Genomic DNA, 19305 nt, shown 5'->3' with positions numbered 1-19305 from the left:
AATTCAGCAAATAGAACTTGCTTTCATTGAAGAAGACAGAACTTTTGAAATAAAAACATACATCAGGCTGAATTTTATAGAACCCTTGATGTTGGGAATGGTGGCAGGGGGGGCATGAAGATCGCTTTGGATAAGGCCTGCCACCGACCCCGATGCTGGCAGGGCTTGTCTTGATCTCTGCAGCGGCGGTGAGGCCTCATGTTGGCCCCTCACCCTGCCGCTCGGCGACGGGATCTGCATTACAATATGCAGATGGGCATTTAGCTTTCATTAACATGCCGGCCGCTGCGATTCTGACAGCAGGTTAAGATCTTCATTCCGGCGGCCGGCAATGCCGCGCCTTTGAATCCCCGTTTGGGGAAACAAGGCGCGATACCTGTGGGGAGGAGGGAGGAGGTGATTTTCTCAGTGGTTGGGGGGATGATGGGAAGGGTTTGAGGGTTAAAGTTCATGAACTTTGGAGGGAGAAGGTCACGTAGTCAAGGTAAGTATTTCAGGGGGTGAGTGGGCAAGGCATTAAATGTAAAGTATCGACGGGGATGGGAGAGGGGTTGGAAAGAGTTTTTGAAATTATTTTCAAGATTTTTTAATGGACTGTCACTTTAAAAATTCAACCTGTCATTTCGGGCTCTAAGCCCTTTAAATATGGCGCCAGCACCTGCACAGTGGTGCTAGTTGCCGTTGTCAGGGACGGCTCGCCTGCCGCCGCCACATCACGGGGGGGGACAGCTGCCCTGGCCATTCTAATGAGCCGCCGCGTTTGGTATCGATGCGGCTCTGTGACGTGCGTCCCGTGTGTGCAGACTGCCTTTTCTTTTGCCTTCTGCCTGTTTCAGCGGCGGGCCAATAGAATCCAGCCCATCATATCTGCACTGAGAGAAATGGATAATCTAGTTTTAAACTGTGGCAAAAGTGAAACATTTTTAGTTAACATTGAACTTGACACTGGCTGCCTTAATTGTGTCAATGTACGTAGGGGGTTTCCTGCACAGAAATTAAATCATAGTTTAACCTGATACATCTATTGTTCTTGTATATCTTTTGCTGACTGTTCCTTTATAGTCAAAAATTCATTTCTATTTAACAAGTAGGATTTTGGAAGATACCATATAGTCATAAGCAAGATCTTAAAGATAAAATTAGTCAGCATTTAGAGATAAATGGGATAATCTAGGACAGTGAGTATTTATGACAAATTTATGTCTTTTTTGAAGAAGTGACTGATTAATTGTACACATAATGGGAATGAAATAGCATTTGGGGAAAGCTAACCAGAACTGCACCCACCCCCAGCTTGTAAATCCTGTCCCAGAAAGATTGATGCCAATATTATATCTGTTCCTTTGGCAGTCAGGTGCTGATTGTTCATGTTGCTCTATTCTCTGTTCCTTTGTGCTGTTTCTGTCATGAAGAATTGATCATTTCAATCAATGTGAAGTGGGGACCAAGAAATGGAATCTCTCACAACCTTTTCTGATCTCTGCTGCTGTTAAGCCCCATTGCAATTTGATTATTGGGTTTAATGACTGAAGGATTTGGAAAAACATTACTAAATATGCATACTGCAAGTAAATAAAAGCCAAGGGTAACTGGGAAAGATTTCCTAAACTTCAATGAAAATAGATTCTATCCATTTAAACTGGGCATTAAATTATGTTCGATGTGGAAGGAAAATCTTAAAGGGGTCTAGATATTATTTCCTTTTTTGCAGTTTTGTTTTTCAGTTTTTGTTTTGTTTATTCTCTTTCAGTTTTTTTTTACCTTTTAGTTGTTCCTTTTCTTGCCTCCACAATGTTTCTACTCTCCAGATCTGTGCCAGCCCCTGTTGTCATTTGACGGCTAGATTTTTACTTCCCTTCCCTTTCAGTTGTTGCAGCAGCACAGGACATTGCACTATACTCAGTACAATCCTTGCGGTAAGCAAATTCTGTACTGGGATCTTGGTTTTCCTACTTAAATTAGACTGATCACTGAAGTCTTGGTGGGATTGTTCATTCCAAACATATAGTTGTTGCTATTTTACATGACCTGGATTGTTTGACTCAACCAGCATTTTAGCTTACGATAGCAAAGAGATCGAACATTTATCATTGATATTGTTGGCACATATTGATATGCGATTTGCTGCCAGAAATGTTGAATGAGGTATTTAGAAACATTACTAGCAAACTCATTATATTGCTTATAACCTGACCCTTGATATGTTTAGAATGGGTTTGTAAATACATATATTTAGCAATTACTTTCATTTTCCTTAGGTGAAATGGGACTGATGGTTGCATCCACTCTAAAGCTTGGGATTGCTATTCTAAATGGCGGGAACTCAACTGTTCAGCAGGTAAATTAGACTGAGTACAAAAGTGAGGGACTGATTATTAATCTGTACCAGATGTTAATTAGGTCATAATTGGAGTAAGGAATGCAGTTTGGATGGATGACCTCACACTTGTGATGAAATCTATCTGCCAGTTTTACCTACTCACTTAATCTATCAATGCCTCTTTGTAACTTTATGCTCCTGTTTACACCAACTACTATGCTGCTAATCTTTGTGTTATTACAATATATGGCTCTCTACTGTATTGACTGTGTTGTCTAAGTCATTAATAAATATAGTGAAAAGTTGAGGCTCAAGCTCAGATTCCTGTGGGGCACCATTAGTTGCTTCCTCCCAATTCAAGTACATACGCTTTTTCACTACTCTATCTTCTGCCACCTAACCAATCTCTGAACAAGCTCAGTTCTTTGTCTTTAATTCCATGAGCTTTAATGTTAACTAATCGTCTGTTCGGTGGAACCTTATCAAATGCCTTCTTGAAGTCTATATAAACTGCATTGATAGACATCTCCCCTGTCTGTTACTTTAGTTACTTCCACAAACAATTCAATATGCTTTGTTAGACATGATCTACCCTTTATAAATCCAAGTTGCCTCTCTCTAATTAGCTCAAATGTCTCTTAAATGCTCAATCACTCTGTCCTTAATAACAGATTCAAATAACTTGCCCACAACTGATGGTAGACTAATAGGTCAATAATTTCCAGGAATCTCTCTCTCACCTTTCTTAAATAATGAAATTATATTTGCAGTTTGCCAATCTAAAGGGACAATTACTAAATAAAGAGAACTTTTCTAGATTATGAATAAAGCATTAGCAATTTGCTCAACTACTCTCTTTAGAACCTTGAGTTGGAAATCATCAAGTCCCAAGGATTTTTCTGTCTTTAGTATCATTAATTTTTCTAATTCTTCTTTCTGCTGACTTTAGTGAGTTCTAGTCTGGGATTCATTATTAGTTTGTCAGGGATATTATCGTCTTCCTTTACTGTGAAGACTGACACACATTATTCACCAAGTCTGCCATTTCCCTAAAATAAAAGCAAAATACTGCAGATGCTGGAAATGTGAAATAAAAACCGAAAGTTCTGGAAATACTCAGCAGGTCAGGCAGCATCTGTGGAGAGAGAAGCAGCGTTAATGTTTCAGGTCAGTGACCTTACATCAGAACTGGCAAAGGTTAGAAAAGTATTAGGCTTTAAGCAAGTTAAGTGGGTGATGGAGGAAGAGAACAAAAGGGAAAGTGTGTGAAAGGACAGAGGGCAGGAGAGATTAAATAACAAAGATGTCATGGAACAAAGGCAAAGTGAGTGTTAATGGTTGTGGTGAAAGACAAAGCATTCGTCCAGAGACAGAGTGTTAATGGCAGAATAATGAGCAGCTTTTTCCAAAAGCACAACATGAAAAACAGGCACATGGTTAAAAATAAAAATTTTAAAATTAAAAATAAAATTAAAAAAGGCCAGTTATGCTCTGAAATTTTTGAACTCAATGTTGAGGCCACAAGGCTGTAGAGTGCCTGCTTAATAAAGAGATAAATATTATTATAAATACAAGTTCTTCTTCTTGTCATCCTTGATATCACCCTGCTGAATCTACACTGTAGTATAGTGAAGAGATTAACTCTTCTCATAAAGTAATAGATAGAGGAATGCCATATAACAAGCTTTTGTTGCAAACGATACGTAGGAACAGGAGTAGGCCATTCAGCCATTCAAACCTGTTCCATTATTCAATAAAATCATGGATAATCTGCATCCTAACTCCATCGACCAGTCTTGACTCATTTTCCTCAATATCTTTGAAAGTTAAAATGTGTCAATCTCAGATTTTTAATTCAGTGAACATTTTGTGGAAGAGTTCCACGCATCTATCACCCTTTGTGTGAAGAAGTGTTTCCTAACTTTTCCCTTGAATGGTCTGGCTCTGATTTTCAGATTATGTCTTCTTGTCCTTGATTTCCCCACCAGTTTCTCTCTATCTACTCTTGCAACCATAACATCACCACACTAATTTCTACCCCTTTGAATATGGTGGACTATAACAGGAAATGATGTTTGGTACAGGTTAAAACAGTCATTAATCATTAATCCAACACATAAAATCTGTTTTTCATCTTCTGTAGAAAATGCTTGACTGTCTCAAAGAGAAGAAGGATGTGGGTTTCTTTCAGAGTCTTGCAGGTCTCATGCAGTCTTGCAGGTAAGGATACCACATGTCCCTCTCCAATTAATACTTTGTTCCGTGTGAGAGGAATTTCAACTCTCCTTAATCTAATTTTCTAATTTCTAAGTTTCTGATTATTGTGTTCAGATGTGCTCAGCTTTAGAACAAAGAACAAAGATAATTACAGCACAGGAACAGGCCCTTCGGCCCTCCAAGCCTGCGCCGATCCAGATCCTCTCTCTAAACATGTCGCCTATTTTCTAAGGTTCTGTATCTCTTTTCTTCCTGCCCATTCATGTATCTGTCTAGATACATCTTAAAAGACTCCATCGTGCCCGCGTCTACCACCTCCGCTGGCAACGCGTTCCAGGTGCCCACCACCCTCTGCGTAAAGAACTTTCCACGCATATCCCCCCTAAACATTTCCCCTTTCACTTTGAACTCGTGTCCTCTAGTAATTGAAACCCCCACTCTGGGAAAAAGCCTCTTGCTGTCCACCCTGTCTATACCTCTCATGATTTTGTACACCTCAATCAGGTCCCCCCTCAACCTCCGTCTTTCTAATGAAAATAATCCTAATCTACTCAACCTCTCTTCATAGCTAGCGCCCTCCATACCAGGCAACATCCTGGTGAACCTCCTCTGCACCCTCTCCAAAGCATCCACATCCTTTTGATAATGTGGCGACCAGAACTGTACGCAGTATTCCAAATATGGCCGAACCAAAGTCCTATACAACTGTAACATGACCTGCCAACTCTTGTACTCAATGCCCCGTCCGATGAAGGAAAGCATGCCGTATGCCTTCTTGACCACTCTATTTACCTGCGTTGCCACCTTCAGGGAACAGTGGACCTGAACACCCAAATCTCTCTGGACATCAATTTTCCCCAGGACTTTTCCATTTACTGTATAGTTCACTCTTGAATTGGATCTTCCAAAATGCATCACCTCGCATTTGCCCTGATTGAACTCCATCTGCCATTTCTCTGCCCAACTCTCTAATCTATCTATATTCTGCTGTATTCTCTGACAGTCCCCTTCACTATCTGCTACTCCACCAATCTTAGTGTCGTCTGCAAACTTGCTAATCAGTCCACCTATACTTTCCTCCAAATCATTAATGTATTTAGTTAAATTTGATCCAGCAGTTTGCTGATGAACTCACCAACTGACCAGTTTTTGCATGTGTAGCTCCGGGAGGTAGCCTCAGATGTGTGCTTTGAGAACGCTTCATTTTTAATGGAGTTTCTGGCTTTTGCTTTCATGTAATTGTGGCGACATATTTTAGAGTCTCGTACCTTATGTGCTGAGGAATTTACTTAAGATTTCCTCTTAGGTGATCAGCCAGTATCAGCTGTTTGTTACAAACACTAATTTATAGGCATAGAATTCACTGAAAAAATAACAGCATGTGAACAAGGCACACTGTTATTAATGTGCAAATTGGCCAGTAATTTGTGTCGAGGAAGAGATAACCCGTTAATTGTGAATTACCACAGGTTGCTGGCCAATTTATGCCAGTCCACCATTAACTTTGCGAAAATGGTATCTCGTGCTTAATGTATCCGTGATTTTTATGAAATTGCTGCATTTACACATTAATTGACCATTAAACTTACCACCAAAATTTAAATCTAGTAATTAACAGCTTAAGTTTCCATTTAACAATGTAGTAATGGTTAATGACAGTCAATCAATCCCATTTTCCCAGAAAGTGAATAATTTAAAATATGGAGTCTCATTACTTAAAAACATCAAATTTTTAAATTTTAGATATGCTTTCTTACCTTCCTTTCTGTCTCTTTCTCTGTCTTCATCCAAACTTTATTTTCCTTCTCTTTACTTCTCTTTCTATAGCTGATTTGATATTTGAATTTACTCGTTTTAATTTACCCTCAGTCCTTCCTCTGTTTATTTCTCAATCAAAGAACAAAGAACAGTACAGCACAGGAACAGGCCATTCGGCCTTCCAAGCCTGCGCCGATCTTGATGCCTGCCTAAACTAACACCTTCTGCACTTCCGGGGCCCATATTCCTCTATTCCTTTCCTATTCATGTATTTGTCAAGATGTCTCTTAAACGTCGCTATCGTATCTGCTTCCACCACCTCCCCTGGCAGCAAGTTCCAGGCACTCACCACCCTCTGTGTAAAACACTTGCCTCGCACATCCTCTCTAAACTTTGCCCCTCGCACCTTAAACCTGTGTCCCCTAGTAACTGACTCTTCCACCCTGGGAAAAAGCTTCTGACTATCCACTCTGTCCATGCCACTCATAACTTTGTAAACCTCTATCATGTCGCTCCTCCACTTCCGTCGTTCCAGTGAAAACAATCCGAGTTTTTCTCCTCATAGCTAATGCCCTCCAGACCAGGCAACATCCTGGTAAACCTCTTCTGTACCCTCTCCAAAGCCTCCACGTCCTTCTGGTAGTGTGGCGACCAGAATTGCACGCAATATTCTAAGTGTGGCCTAACTAAAGTTCTGTACAGCTGCAACATGACTTGCCAATTTTTATACTCTGTGCCCCGACCAATGAAGGCAAGCATGCCGTATGCCTTCTTGACTACCTTATCCACCTGCGTTGCCACTTTCAGTGACCTGTGGACCTGTACACCCAGATCTCTCTGCCTGTCAATACTCCTAAGGGTTCTGCCATTTACTGTATACTTCCCACCTGCATTAGACCTTCCAAAATGCATTACCTCACATTTGTCCAGATTAAACTCCGTCTGCCATTTCTCCGCCCAAGTCTCCAACCGATCTATAGCCTGCTGTATCCTTAATGCTCATTGGTTAAAGAGATTCACTGTTTGTTGTCTTGTTCACCAAGATCCCAGATGCCTGTCACTGTTTTCAGATAGCACTTCCAGCAACTATGTGGGTGAAAAAATTTTGAGCTGGAGGGTGCAGGAACAAGTCTGACTAATAGGGTCTGCTGGGCCCCGCCCCAGCAATTCCTGGGCCATTAATTTATTAAGAGTCTAGTGCTTTCAATAATCTGATGCTACATTTATTTCCTGATATTAGGCAATAGAATAATTATTTACATTCTTGTAGTCTGATTTCACAGCTCAGCCAGTTGTCAGATTGTGTAGAAGCTACAATTTATTATTGTTAAAATACTAAAAAGAACCATGGTATCAATGGAAAACAAGTTCTCTTATAAAGCACCATTTATAGATGCAGTGATATGATAGATTCACAACTGATTCATGAGTGATGTAGATATTTGGGGCAATTTTGTCCATTTTTCAACAGTACCCCATTGTGTATATGTGGAGTATTTCATAAATACATAATGTAGGATTTCTTGATGTCATAGAATGCAGTGGAGAGGGTACACGTCCTTGGCAAACCGCCAAGTGGAAACTAGCATTTGCGTCATTTCTCTTCACTTTCCCCTATTCTCTCAAGTGTGTTCTTAGCCAGCTCTTGGAATGTTCTGACATGTCTTACTTGATGGAGGGAAGCATAGAGTATTTAGCAACAGTTTAGTAATTGTAAGTTGCACTCTGATCACCTCCTGCTGTTTGACCACAGTCTGGCCGATGGTGCTTGACCTCTTTACATTTTGCATGTTGGCATGGCTTATCAGGAGAATATGCACCACGCTGTATCTCAACCAAGCAGCGGATGGTGAGTTAGTCTGGTGTGTGGTATTAATCCTAAACATCCAGAAATTCAAAGTGGCAGGCACATTGTGGGTATTTGGATATCAACCATATTGCTGATGAGAAGTACCTGAAATTTGGGATTTTAATAATTGTTTTGGAGTTATGGGTGATCCTAACAAAGACAATTTGTTAGTTATTGCTGACCCTAGTTGAAAAAGTAGCCTTCTTGATTTGTTGCAGTCTATGTGGTGATGATACTCACCTGATGAAGAGAAGCAGGAAATTTTAGGATTTTCACCCAGCGACAATTTAGGGAGGGTGATATATATTCATATGTGTGATGTTGGGTGGGGGGGGGGTGATTTGTAGGGAACTTGCAGTTGTCCTGGGGCTAGGAGATGCTGTTAAATTAAGCTTGCAGACCATCCTGCAGATAGTCCATACTGCACCCACAGTGCATCAGTCATGGAGGTGGTAAATGTTGAGTTTAGTGGTACAAGTGCTGACCAAGCAGACTTCTTTGCCTTGAGACAGTATCGAGCTTCCTGAGCGTTGTTGTGGCTACACCCATCAAGGCGAGTGGTGACTATTTCATTGCACTCCTCACTTGAGCCTTGTAGATGGTGGATAGCCATTGAAGCATCAGGCGTTGAATCACCCATCACAAGGTATCCAGCTTCTGCCCTGCTTTTCTGGCCCTGGTATTGCCATGACTACATACAATATATGAGAAACAACTTTTGTCAGCAATACGCAGAATGCCTATTAACTCTTCTTTGGTTAGCAAACTATTTTTAGTGAATGCCTATGATGACACTAGTTTTCCACACTTTCCATGTACAATATTTCAGGCAATAGTGAGTAGTCTTCTGGTAATAAAGAGCTGCTGCTGTTTTCCTTCCCACTCATCGCGACTATACTTAAGCAGTTAATATCTTCGACAAAAAAAGTGCAAAATCTTCAAATTAAGGCTTGATTTTACCATCTACATTAAATAATTTTTAAAAGGAGCTGATGTTAAGAGTTAGATACTCAGGACCAATCTAAGTTTTCAACATGCACCATTCAGAGTCTTGAATCTCCTTTTAATGCGAATTTGACACAATTCTAAATGCAAATTTGAGTCTGTTATTGGTGCTGCTACATGAAAAGGTAAAGCACATGATACTATTTAGCAGTGTTATTGAGAATTTACCATCTGTGGGTCAATTGAGCCTTATTGTTAACTTTAACATACGACATTTCAGAGTTTTTTTTTCTCAGGAAGTCTAAAAATCAAAATAATATTTATTTATATTAATTGCAGCGTACTTGATCTAAATGCATTCGAACGGCAAAACAAAGCAGAAGGACTCGGCATGGTGACAGAAGAGGGATCAGGTATATGTTGAAGGACCATATGGTATTTTAGTCATCTTCTATAAGCTTTATAATAAAAATAAGGAGAAAGATTTGTAATTGTGCCCTGGAATATTAACTAGCATGCAAACACTGAATACATTTGTATGAAATATCTTCCTGCACTATCTTAACAGAGGTGTAAACTTGTTTGCTTTAAATGGGTTATTGCTTCCATCGGAGATGAAAGAATTTCATATGAATGTGTTAAACATTCACATACCAGTATGTTATGACACAATTTTAAAGCTAGTGAGTAGTATTTCATGATTGTTAAATGGACATTTTTTTCAGGAATGCTAATTTATAAAACTGAACACGGGATAACATGCTTAGGTCTCTTTTGGCAATCGTATTTCACAAACTGGTGATAATTACAGTGCTGTTTCAAACAAAAAAAAATTACAAATTATGTTAAATATCTTATTCTCTTAAAATGTTCAGAAATAAATAATTATTGAATGTAATAAAATAAAATCCTTTGAGAAGGGTTCTGTTGCTGAAGTATAGGCTGCTGCAAAGTGTTTTTATTATTTCAATATGCAGAAAGAGATGTAATGACACTATCTACTACTGATTTATTGCTGTTTTATTTAAGTTGTCTGGGTGGCAGAGGCATATCTATTTTGTAAAATAATTTGAAAACCAGGTTGATAGATTTGCAATGCAGCAGTTATAGTGTCAGTTGCAGTGCAAACGCTGTTGTGGCTCTGCCACTGAATGTTCAGCTCCACTAACTAAGTCTGCCACCCTGGCAGTCCAAAAGGCAACCCTATCCCTATTAGTATAAGTTTCTGTATCGCCAAGAAAGGTTTATCATTTTCATCCATTTTCAAAGTCAGAGTAAAACTGAAGTTTTCATCAAAGTATTTCATTGGGATTCCTTTAGGCACTTGCATTTTAAAGGCTTGATTTAGATAAACAAACCATGCTTACAACAAAGAAAAAATATCAACAATCAATCTAACATTAACAAATTTAATTCTGTATATTGTAAGATCTGCACTTATGGTTAACTTTAAGGGAGAGGTGTTTTTAGCAGCGACTACTTCTGAGCCCCAGATGCCAACGTTTAAATGGTAATGAAGCCTGTATTAAAGAGGCAAATTGTCTTTAAAAACACTCTGAAATAATTACCAACACATATTTATTTTCCTGCTACAAAGAGTAAATTTAAAAATATAAGCCTAAAAATTACTATGAAAAAATGTAACGCAGTTACTAAGATTCTAGATTTTGGTAAGGCTTGCTAACAGCGACTGATGACAACAAACTGGTCAAACCTGTTACTGGGTAAAACTGTAGTTGAATAATGGTCAAAAAAGGATTTAGCTTAATACAGGACCAGTATATACTCCTAAGGGGCAATAGCTGTATTTAACAACTCAAACAGCTGTAGCGGCAAAAGATAAAATAACGTAAAACTAAACGAAAATGTATGAACATGTACAAAGAATAGTGTAGATCCAGGGAACTGGGAGAGATATAAAAAACAGCAAAAGAAGACAATAAAGATAGTAAGAGCTACAAAAAGGGAATATGAAAAGAAACTTAATGAGGGATATCAAGATGAACACAAAAACTTTTTACAATTGTTTTAAAAGAAAAAGGGTAGTTGAGGGTAATGTGGGCCCTTTAAAAACTGATGCGTGTAATATTGCAAACTAAAATAAGGAAATAGCACACTTGTTGAAGAATTACTTTCTGTCAATATACCTGACATTCCAGGGAAACTAATAACGAATCAAGGACTAGAACTCAAAAAAAGTTAACTTCAGAGAGAAAACAGTATTAGAAAAATTAATGGGTACTAAAGACTGAAAAATCCCCAGGACCTGATGGTTTCCGCCCAGGATTTTAAAGGAAGTAGGTGAGGAAATTGCAGGTGCTTTAATAATCCAAAGTTCTCGATATTCAGGAATTGTCCCTTTAGCTGAGAAAATTGCATATGCAATGCCGTTATTTAATAAGGGTGAGAGAAAGAAAAACCAGGAAATTATAGACCTGTTAGTCTAACATCTGCTGTGGGGAAGTTATTGGAATCTATTATTAAGGACAGAATGACTAAGCACTTTTGAGAAATTTGAGCTGATTAGAGAGAGACAACATGGATTTGTTTATGAATGTAGTTTACATGGACTTCCACAAGACATTCAATAAGGGACAGTTAGCTAAAATTAAAGCTCATGGAGTTGACGGCAAATTATTTACCTCGTTAGAAAATGCGTTAGATGGTAGAAGACAGAGAGTAGGGATAATGGGTATGTACTCAAATTTGGAGGAAATGACTAGTGTCATTCCCACAAGGATCTGTACTGGGGCCTCAACTGTTGACTATATTTATTAATAACTTAGGTAACACAATAGAGAGCCATATATCAAAGTTTGCCGATGACACAAAGATTGGTGCATTGTATGTGGTGTAGACAGTTGTCTACAATTACAAAGCGACATTGAAAGATTAAGTTGAGTGGTCAAAATTGTGGCAGATGGATTTCACCGCAGGTAAGTGTGAGGTCATCCATTTTGGACCAAAAGAAGGATAGATCCAAGTATTTTTTAAATCATTAAAATTTAGGAACAGTGGAGGCCCAAAGAGATTTTGGGATCCATGTACACAGATCACTAAAAAAATCAAAAGGCAACTGGAAATTTAGCTGCCTTATCTAGGGGGCTAGAATATAAAGGGCAGGAGATTTGGCACAGCTATACAAAGCCCTGGTTGGATCACATCTGGAGTACTTTGTACAGTTCTGGGCACTGTCTCTTAGAAAGGATATATTGGCCTTGAAAGGGGTACAGCACATATTCACCAAAATGTTACCGGGCCTTCAAGGGTTAAATTATGAGGAAGGGTTGGGGTGATTGAATTGATGTTTTTAGGATTTTGATAGGTTAGATCGAGAGAATCTTTTTCTGCTGGTGGGGGAGTTAAAGATGAGGGGGTACAACTTCAAAATCAGAGCCATGTCCATTTAGGACAGTAGTTAAGAAACACTTCTTCACATAAAGGGTGATAGAAGTGTGGAATTTTCTCTTCTACAAAAAGCATTAGATGCTGGCTGAATTCATCATTTTAAATATGAAATACATAGATTTTTGTTGGCTAAGGATATTAAGGAATATAGAGCCAAGGCGAGTGGAAGGAGTTAGGATACAGATCAGCCATGATCTCATTGAATAGCGTAACAGATCCAAGGGGCCGAATGGTCTACTCCTGTTCCTTTGTACTGTTTGTGACATTAGTATATGAAATAAATTATATGGCATTCCTCTGTTACTTTAATAGAAGAATTAATGTCTTTCATTTTAAAATAAACTGGTAAATTCTTCTGTTAAAATAGCAGACAGATGAATGTCATATGATATATTATTACAAACAGTAATTATGGGCTGTAGATGTTGGAAATCCTTTCTGAATTCTCGTTTTCTCCAAACTAACCGAATAAGGTCATGTTATATCTTCATAATACAAATGCAGCTTCAGTTATCAAAAGATTATGCATTTCACTTTTTCAGCAGCAAAAATATCCTGCTTAATTCAACTCTTGATGTATCCAGCAAGTCTTTTTAGAGGTATCCTTTATAGACAAGAGATCAAAAGCTTAACTGCTACAAAAAAGTTTATCAATACAAATGTAAATACTACTTAATCTGGAAGCCTCTCTTTTGCTTGCACACAAGCCAATCATACTGCTGCATTTTCCATTTTCGAATGTTGTTGACGTTCATTTTTATTTTGTCCTTCTTCCTCTGGATGTTGAAACATTCTTCATTATAATTTTCTTATACATCATTCAACAGTCATAGCCATTTAGTCATGATATACCTATCGCTTGTTCTCTTGTTGTGTCACGTGACTGTGTTAAAAACTTACCAAAAAACGTATTGTTTTTCATGAGAACAAAATCCCTCACCAAATACCGCTCTTTGAAAAATGCATCACTAGTTCCCAAGTTACAAATGGCAATCAATTAAATTAGATTTTCAGTAGAAACTAGGATCAGATATTAAACGAAAAATGAGGAAGCCTTTGAACTGCACAGATGTTTCAAGTACTTTTCCAACAGCAGTATATATTAAAACATGTGTACCTGTGCAGTGGGATGTGTGTGTGCATGTGTGTGTGTGTTTGTAAAAAAAGAAATCAAGTGTTGAATTGTTCATTTTGAATTCATTGCATAAATAAATGTTAAAATAAACACAGGGTTTGTTAGTTATTGAAAAATACCTTTTTTATTTTACATGACATAATCCCTTTGTTATTTAGTTAGAAGAAAACCAAGGAGATGTGTATATTCTGTTTTTTTAATATATGGTTTTATTTTTGTGTGACTTTTACGATTCTGTTTTCCCCTCTTTCAACCTACCCGATTCTTATAAAATTTAGAATGAAGTTGAGTATAATTTCTAACTACCTAATCTCATCTTTTTTTTCTTTTGATTTCAATTGTTCTGTCTTCCCCTCCTCAGTCATCACTCATGAGCGCGGTAATTATAACTCTGCCATTTCCTTTGTTACCTTGTGTCAGCACTGTACAGGTCCTGAACTCTGCCAATTTGCACTTAGACATTGTGCATAGTTGTTAATGAAAAAGAAAACATATTTTTGTTTGTTTTTGCTTTAGAAAAGTTTAAGCCTTTTAGCCAACTTCACGTCTGTTTTGCCTCTCTCTCAGGATTTGCACAGTAACTGGCACACTAGATGTAAGAACTGTGAGCCGTTAAGTGGCGTAGTTTATGCATTGGTTGGATGTGCCAAACTGTGGTGTACAGTTACTGTAGTATTTGTTGTGTATTCAATGTGGCTTTATGGCTGCACCTGTCAATGTGCAAGTAACAACAAAAGGACTTTTAGTGTTAAATTTTGTACCTAATTTGATTTTTCAGTTGCTTTAAAAACTGATGTGCAATGGCGCTGATTATTTGTTGTGATGCAGATGACATTCTTTGCGTGAGTTTACTGTGTGTTTTCCTATCTACCTTATTTTGCAACTGGGTTCCATTGCGTATATTGCAATGCAAAGTTTAGGCTTGTCGCAGAGAGCCTTCGTATTGTTCTGGCTATTTAGGTTCAGCCCACCAAATATAAAACTCTAGAAATCAGAAGTGCATACTGGTTGCAGAAATGGAATAATGTTTTATAAAACGCACCAGATATATTAGTCCTTGGAAAGGAACAATCAATTAGTTCTCAGACAAAGTTTCCATAATTAACGCAGTATTTCAGTGTGGACATTGTTTTGCATGGAGTGTATTTTCATTGGCCGTACTGAGAGCTGCAAAGAAAAGTCACATTTTCTCAAAATTGAAGAGAACTATCTTCATGAATTCCGACAAAGGACAGAAAACATACAGCAAGTCCTTCAACACCTGAAAAGAGGAAAATAGGTTTAATATAGGTCAATTTTTTTTTTAGAGATACAGCACTGAAACAGGCCCTTCGGCCCACCGAGTCCGTGCTGAACATCAACCACCCATTTATACTAATCCTACACTAATCCCATATTCCTACCAAACATCCCCACCTGTCTCTATATTTCCCTACCACCTACCTATACTAGTGACAATTTATAATGGCCAATTTACCTATCAACCTGCAAGTCTTTTGGCTTGTGGGAGGAAACCGGAGCACCCGGAGAAAACCCACGCAGACACAGGGAGAACTTGCAAACTCCACACAGGCAGTACCCGGAATCGAACCTGGGTCCCTGGAGCTGTGAGGCTGCAGTGCTAACCACTGCGCTACTGTGCCACCCAAATTATCTAAAATTATCTCTGCACCTTATTGGAAATGTTCAGAATAATTTCATATTTGTAATACCTGTCATCTTGGAGTTCTGATGACAGTTATAAACTGCTTCAGTATCACATGAATGAGATTCTGACATTAGCTGACATATTTTCCCCTCAACCTCTGAAGCAATTTACACATTTATTATCTCTCTTGGATCTGTTTCATGCTTCCGGTAAATAGTATCGCTGTTTACGCCATTTCTGCAGAGCTTCCACCACTCCTTTGCTGACATTATGGTGAGATATCAGAAAATCTCAGCTGAAATTCCAGCCCAATTTCTATTCTATTACAACAATATAATCTTTTGCTATGTTATGTGGAAATTACAGGCCACAAAACAAATACAGTTCCTAGTGTTTCTGGATCCAGTATGCGTTTTCAACCAGGTCATTTAAGCCTAGTCAGTAATTGAATTTACATTAAAGTAACCATCTGCACCTTTTGTTTTTCTTTTCCCTACATTGTTGTTTCACTCACTGTACTCCATTTTCAGTATACATCTAAAAGTCCCATGTGAAGTCATAAAGCCATTCAGCATTAGCTTTTTCCATCAGTCATGACTTGTTGTCAGTGGTCTCTATATTTTAGAAGCGTTGACATGGTTCATGGCCACAGCCTAACAAATTTGGTTTTAGTAACTAGTTTCATTGATTAAAGCTGAGCTCCGATATTCTTTGCAATTGTCTGGACTCCACTACTGAGGTTGGTGACAGTGCGGATATTGTGTGATTGTTCAGTTTGAATAATTCCACACATAAATGTGACACTTTATGAAATTTACAACTTTGAACACGCAACCAAATTTTATTTTCTTAATATAAAAACCTTTTCTGCTTCCCTCTTTTTCACTATGTTAATATATGGCTGGGTCATGCAGAATCTGTGGTTGCAAGGGCGGGTGGCTGACTTGCTGTCGGGTTTTGCCGCTATTCAACTGATTGCAAGGCAGTACAACAGCGGTCCGGCAGTGAGTCTTTGTCTGATTTGCCCTCCACTTCACGGAGAGCTGCTTGATCTTTGCTCAGTAACACTCTATGGCAGCACAGCAGAGATTGGGAACTCAGTGGAGTGGTGGAACCAGATTTAAATAAGTTACTTTAAATTCAATTACCCAATCATGTTTGAAAATTACAATATTTTCTGCGAGTAAAGGATTGCATTTATGATGGTGGACTTAAAAAGAATTGCATTGGCCTTAGACACTGTTGTGGGAACCTCCGCAAATTTCAGATTCTTGAAGTATATTGCGATCTCTTTTTCCTTGGTCAGCAAGTTTGGCTTCATAGTTGTACATTCCATTCCCTTCAAGTGTTTTATGCAAATGTCCATATTTTCTTTGCCTCTATTAACTAGTCTCTCTATTAGATCTTTCCTAAATTTAGCCAACTCAGATTTCAATGTTAAATAATTTTTAAGATGAATGGTTTGCAATTTATAAGATGTGCTTTGGGCATTAAAATCTGGAATATAGTTTGAGACTTCTCCAACACATTTTGAAAGTTTACTGAAGCTTTTGTAAACCTGCTTTTTTGTACAAAGTATTCTAATCCATGTTCAAACTTAAACTGTTTCACAGCACACTGAATCCAACTTGAGCTGTGGAAAAAAACATAAGGTATAATTGACATTGAAGATTTGGAGCTCAGCATTCGGTAGCTATCACAACTCTTGTCCCATATGACATCTCTTGCCTGCTTTCTTATACTTAGCTTTAGACTTACAACTAAGTGAGCAAGACGTGGCTCCATTTCTGAACCTAGCTTTGTAGCAACATCACTCGTGAAGCTCATGCAATTACAGCTTCAACTAAGTAACAATTTAATAAACTCTCTAACTCCCACTGCCCTGATATGTCACCAATGAAGCATTACAGAAGGCCAGTCATTTGTTTTATATTGAGTAAACATTCAGTGAAATGTTAAAATTATCATGTACCATCATGGCATTTGCATCTGCATTTCAAATGCATACATACACGTGTGAACCAAGCAGTCTTGACTACATATTTAAACATATAATTTTAGGTAAAACTTAAATATTGGCGACAGCCATGTCAACTTCTAAGATAATTTTCATGTGTTTAATTTTGAGTGTTTTCAGATTTCATTTTGGTAGGCATATTTTGTGCGTGGCTGTTTTCATTTGTTCTCTATCTGTGAAGTGCACTGTGTGGGCTTCTGATAGAACAGTAGCTATGATTAGCAACTATTGGGAAAATAGATGGGATATATATTTGTAATTTAATGAAAAGTGTGCAAGCTTTTTAGATTTAGGATGCACATGCCAGGCTCCCGATACTGACGCACTGCACTCTCGCTATCACTGACATCTTGTAGGTGAGAAGGTGATGCAGGATGATGAGTTTACGTGTGATCTCTTTCGCTTTCTCCAGCTGCTCTGTGAAGGTCATAACTCAGGTGTGTAACAAAGGCTGCATGTGTTCTCTGGACATGGCATAGCACATTTAACAACAGTTGGAAAACAATTGAGGCCATATGGATTGAGCTAAGGAAAAAAATGGGGCAATCACACTGTTGGGAGTGTACTATAGACCCCCAAACAGTCAGAGGGAGATCGAAGAGCAGATATGTAAGCAAATCTGTGAGAAGTGCAAGAACAATAGGGCAGTAATAGTAGGGGATTTTAACTACCCCAATATTAACTGGGATAGTTATGGTGTGAAAGGAATTGAGGGAGCAGATTTCTTGAGGTGCATTCAGGAGAACTTTTCTCCAACATGAGAGGGCACAGTTTTAGACTTAGTTTTAGGAAATGAAGATAGGCAGGTGGAAGGAGTGGCAGTGGGAGAGCATTTTGGTGTTAATGATCATAATTCAGTTAGTTTTAACATAATTATGGAAAAGGGCAAGGATAGAACAGGAGTTAAAGTCCTCAACTGGGGCAAGGCCAATTTTACTAAACTGAGGAGTGATTTAGCGAAAGTGGACTGGAAACAGCTACTTGAAGGTAAATCAGTGTCAGAACAGTGGGAGGCATTCAAAGGGGAGATTCAAGGGGTTCAGAGTAAACATGTTCCCACAAATAAAAAGGGTGGGACGGCCAAATTTAGAGCCACATGATGTCAAGGAGCTTACAGGGTAAGATTAGGCAGAAAAGGAAAGCTTATGTCCGACACAGAGAACTCAATAGTACAGAAAGCCTAGAGGAGTATAGGAAGTGGAAGGGTGAAATTAAAAAGGAAATTAGGAAAGCTAAGAGTGGGCATGAAAGAATATTGGCAAGCGAAATCAAGGTGAACCCAAAGGTGTTTTATCAATAAATTAAGAGTAAGAGGATAACTAAGGAGAGATTAGGGCCCATAAAAGACCAAAAAGATAACCTTTGTGTAGGGACAGAGGATGTTGGTATTGTTCTTGATGAATACTTTCCGTCTGTCTTCACAAATGAGAGGGACGATGCAGATATTGTAAGTAAGGAAGAGGGGTGTGAAGTATTGGATGTGATAAACAGAGGGAGAGAGGACGTATTAATCGGATTAGCATCCTTGAAAGTTGATAAATCACCAGGGCTGGATGAAATGTGCTGCAGGCTGTTAAAAGAAGCAAGAGAGGAAATAGCAGACGGTCTGACCATTATTTTCCAAACCTTACTGGATACAGGTGTGGTGCCAGAGGATTGGAGGACTGCTAATGTTGTATCTCTGTTTAAAAAAGGGAGCGAAGGATAGACCAAATAATTACAGGCCAGTCGGTCTAACCTCAGTAGTGGGAAAATTATTGGAATCTATTCTGAGAGACAGGATAAACTGTCACGTAGAACGGCACAGATTAATCAAGGATAGTCAGCATGGCTTTGTTAAGGGAAGGTCTTGTCTATCCAATTTGATCGAATTTTATGAAGAAGTAACAAGGAAGATAAATGAGGGTAGTGCAGTTGATGTGGTCTACATAGATTTTAGCAAGGCTTTTGGCAAGGTCCCACATGGCAGACTGGTTAAAAAAATAAAAACCCATGGGTTCCATGGAAA

The 19305-nt window shown here is 38.5% G+C and overlaps 1 protein-coding gene across 1 annotated transcript in view; it reads left to right on the top strand.

Annotated features, from left to right (window-relative positions):
• Positions 1–19305, top strand: part of ryr2a (ryanodine receptor 2a (cardiac)) — a 707940-nt gene that overhangs the window by 612303 nt on the left and 76332 nt on the right. Inside the window, exons 80-83 of the mRNA XM_068045285.1 lie at positions 2259–2338; positions 4464–4540; positions 9429–9502; positions 17654–17734. Coding sequence (XP_067901386.1) covers positions 2259–2338; positions 4464–4540; positions 9429–9502; positions 17654–17734 — 312 coding nt within the window. The remainder of the gene's footprint in view (positions 1–2258; positions 2339–4463; positions 4541–9428; positions 9503–17653; positions 17735–19305) is intronic.

Source organism: Heterodontus francisci, chromosome 13 (assembly GCF_036365525.1).
Source record: "Heterodontus francisci isolate sHetFra1 chromosome 13, sHetFra1.hap1, whole genome shotgun sequence".
Taxonomy (NCBI): Eukaryota; Metazoa; Chordata; class Chondrichthyes; order Heterodontiformes; family Heterodontidae; genus Heterodontus; species Heterodontus francisci.
This window is presented reverse-complemented; position numbering and strand designations above follow the sequence as displayed.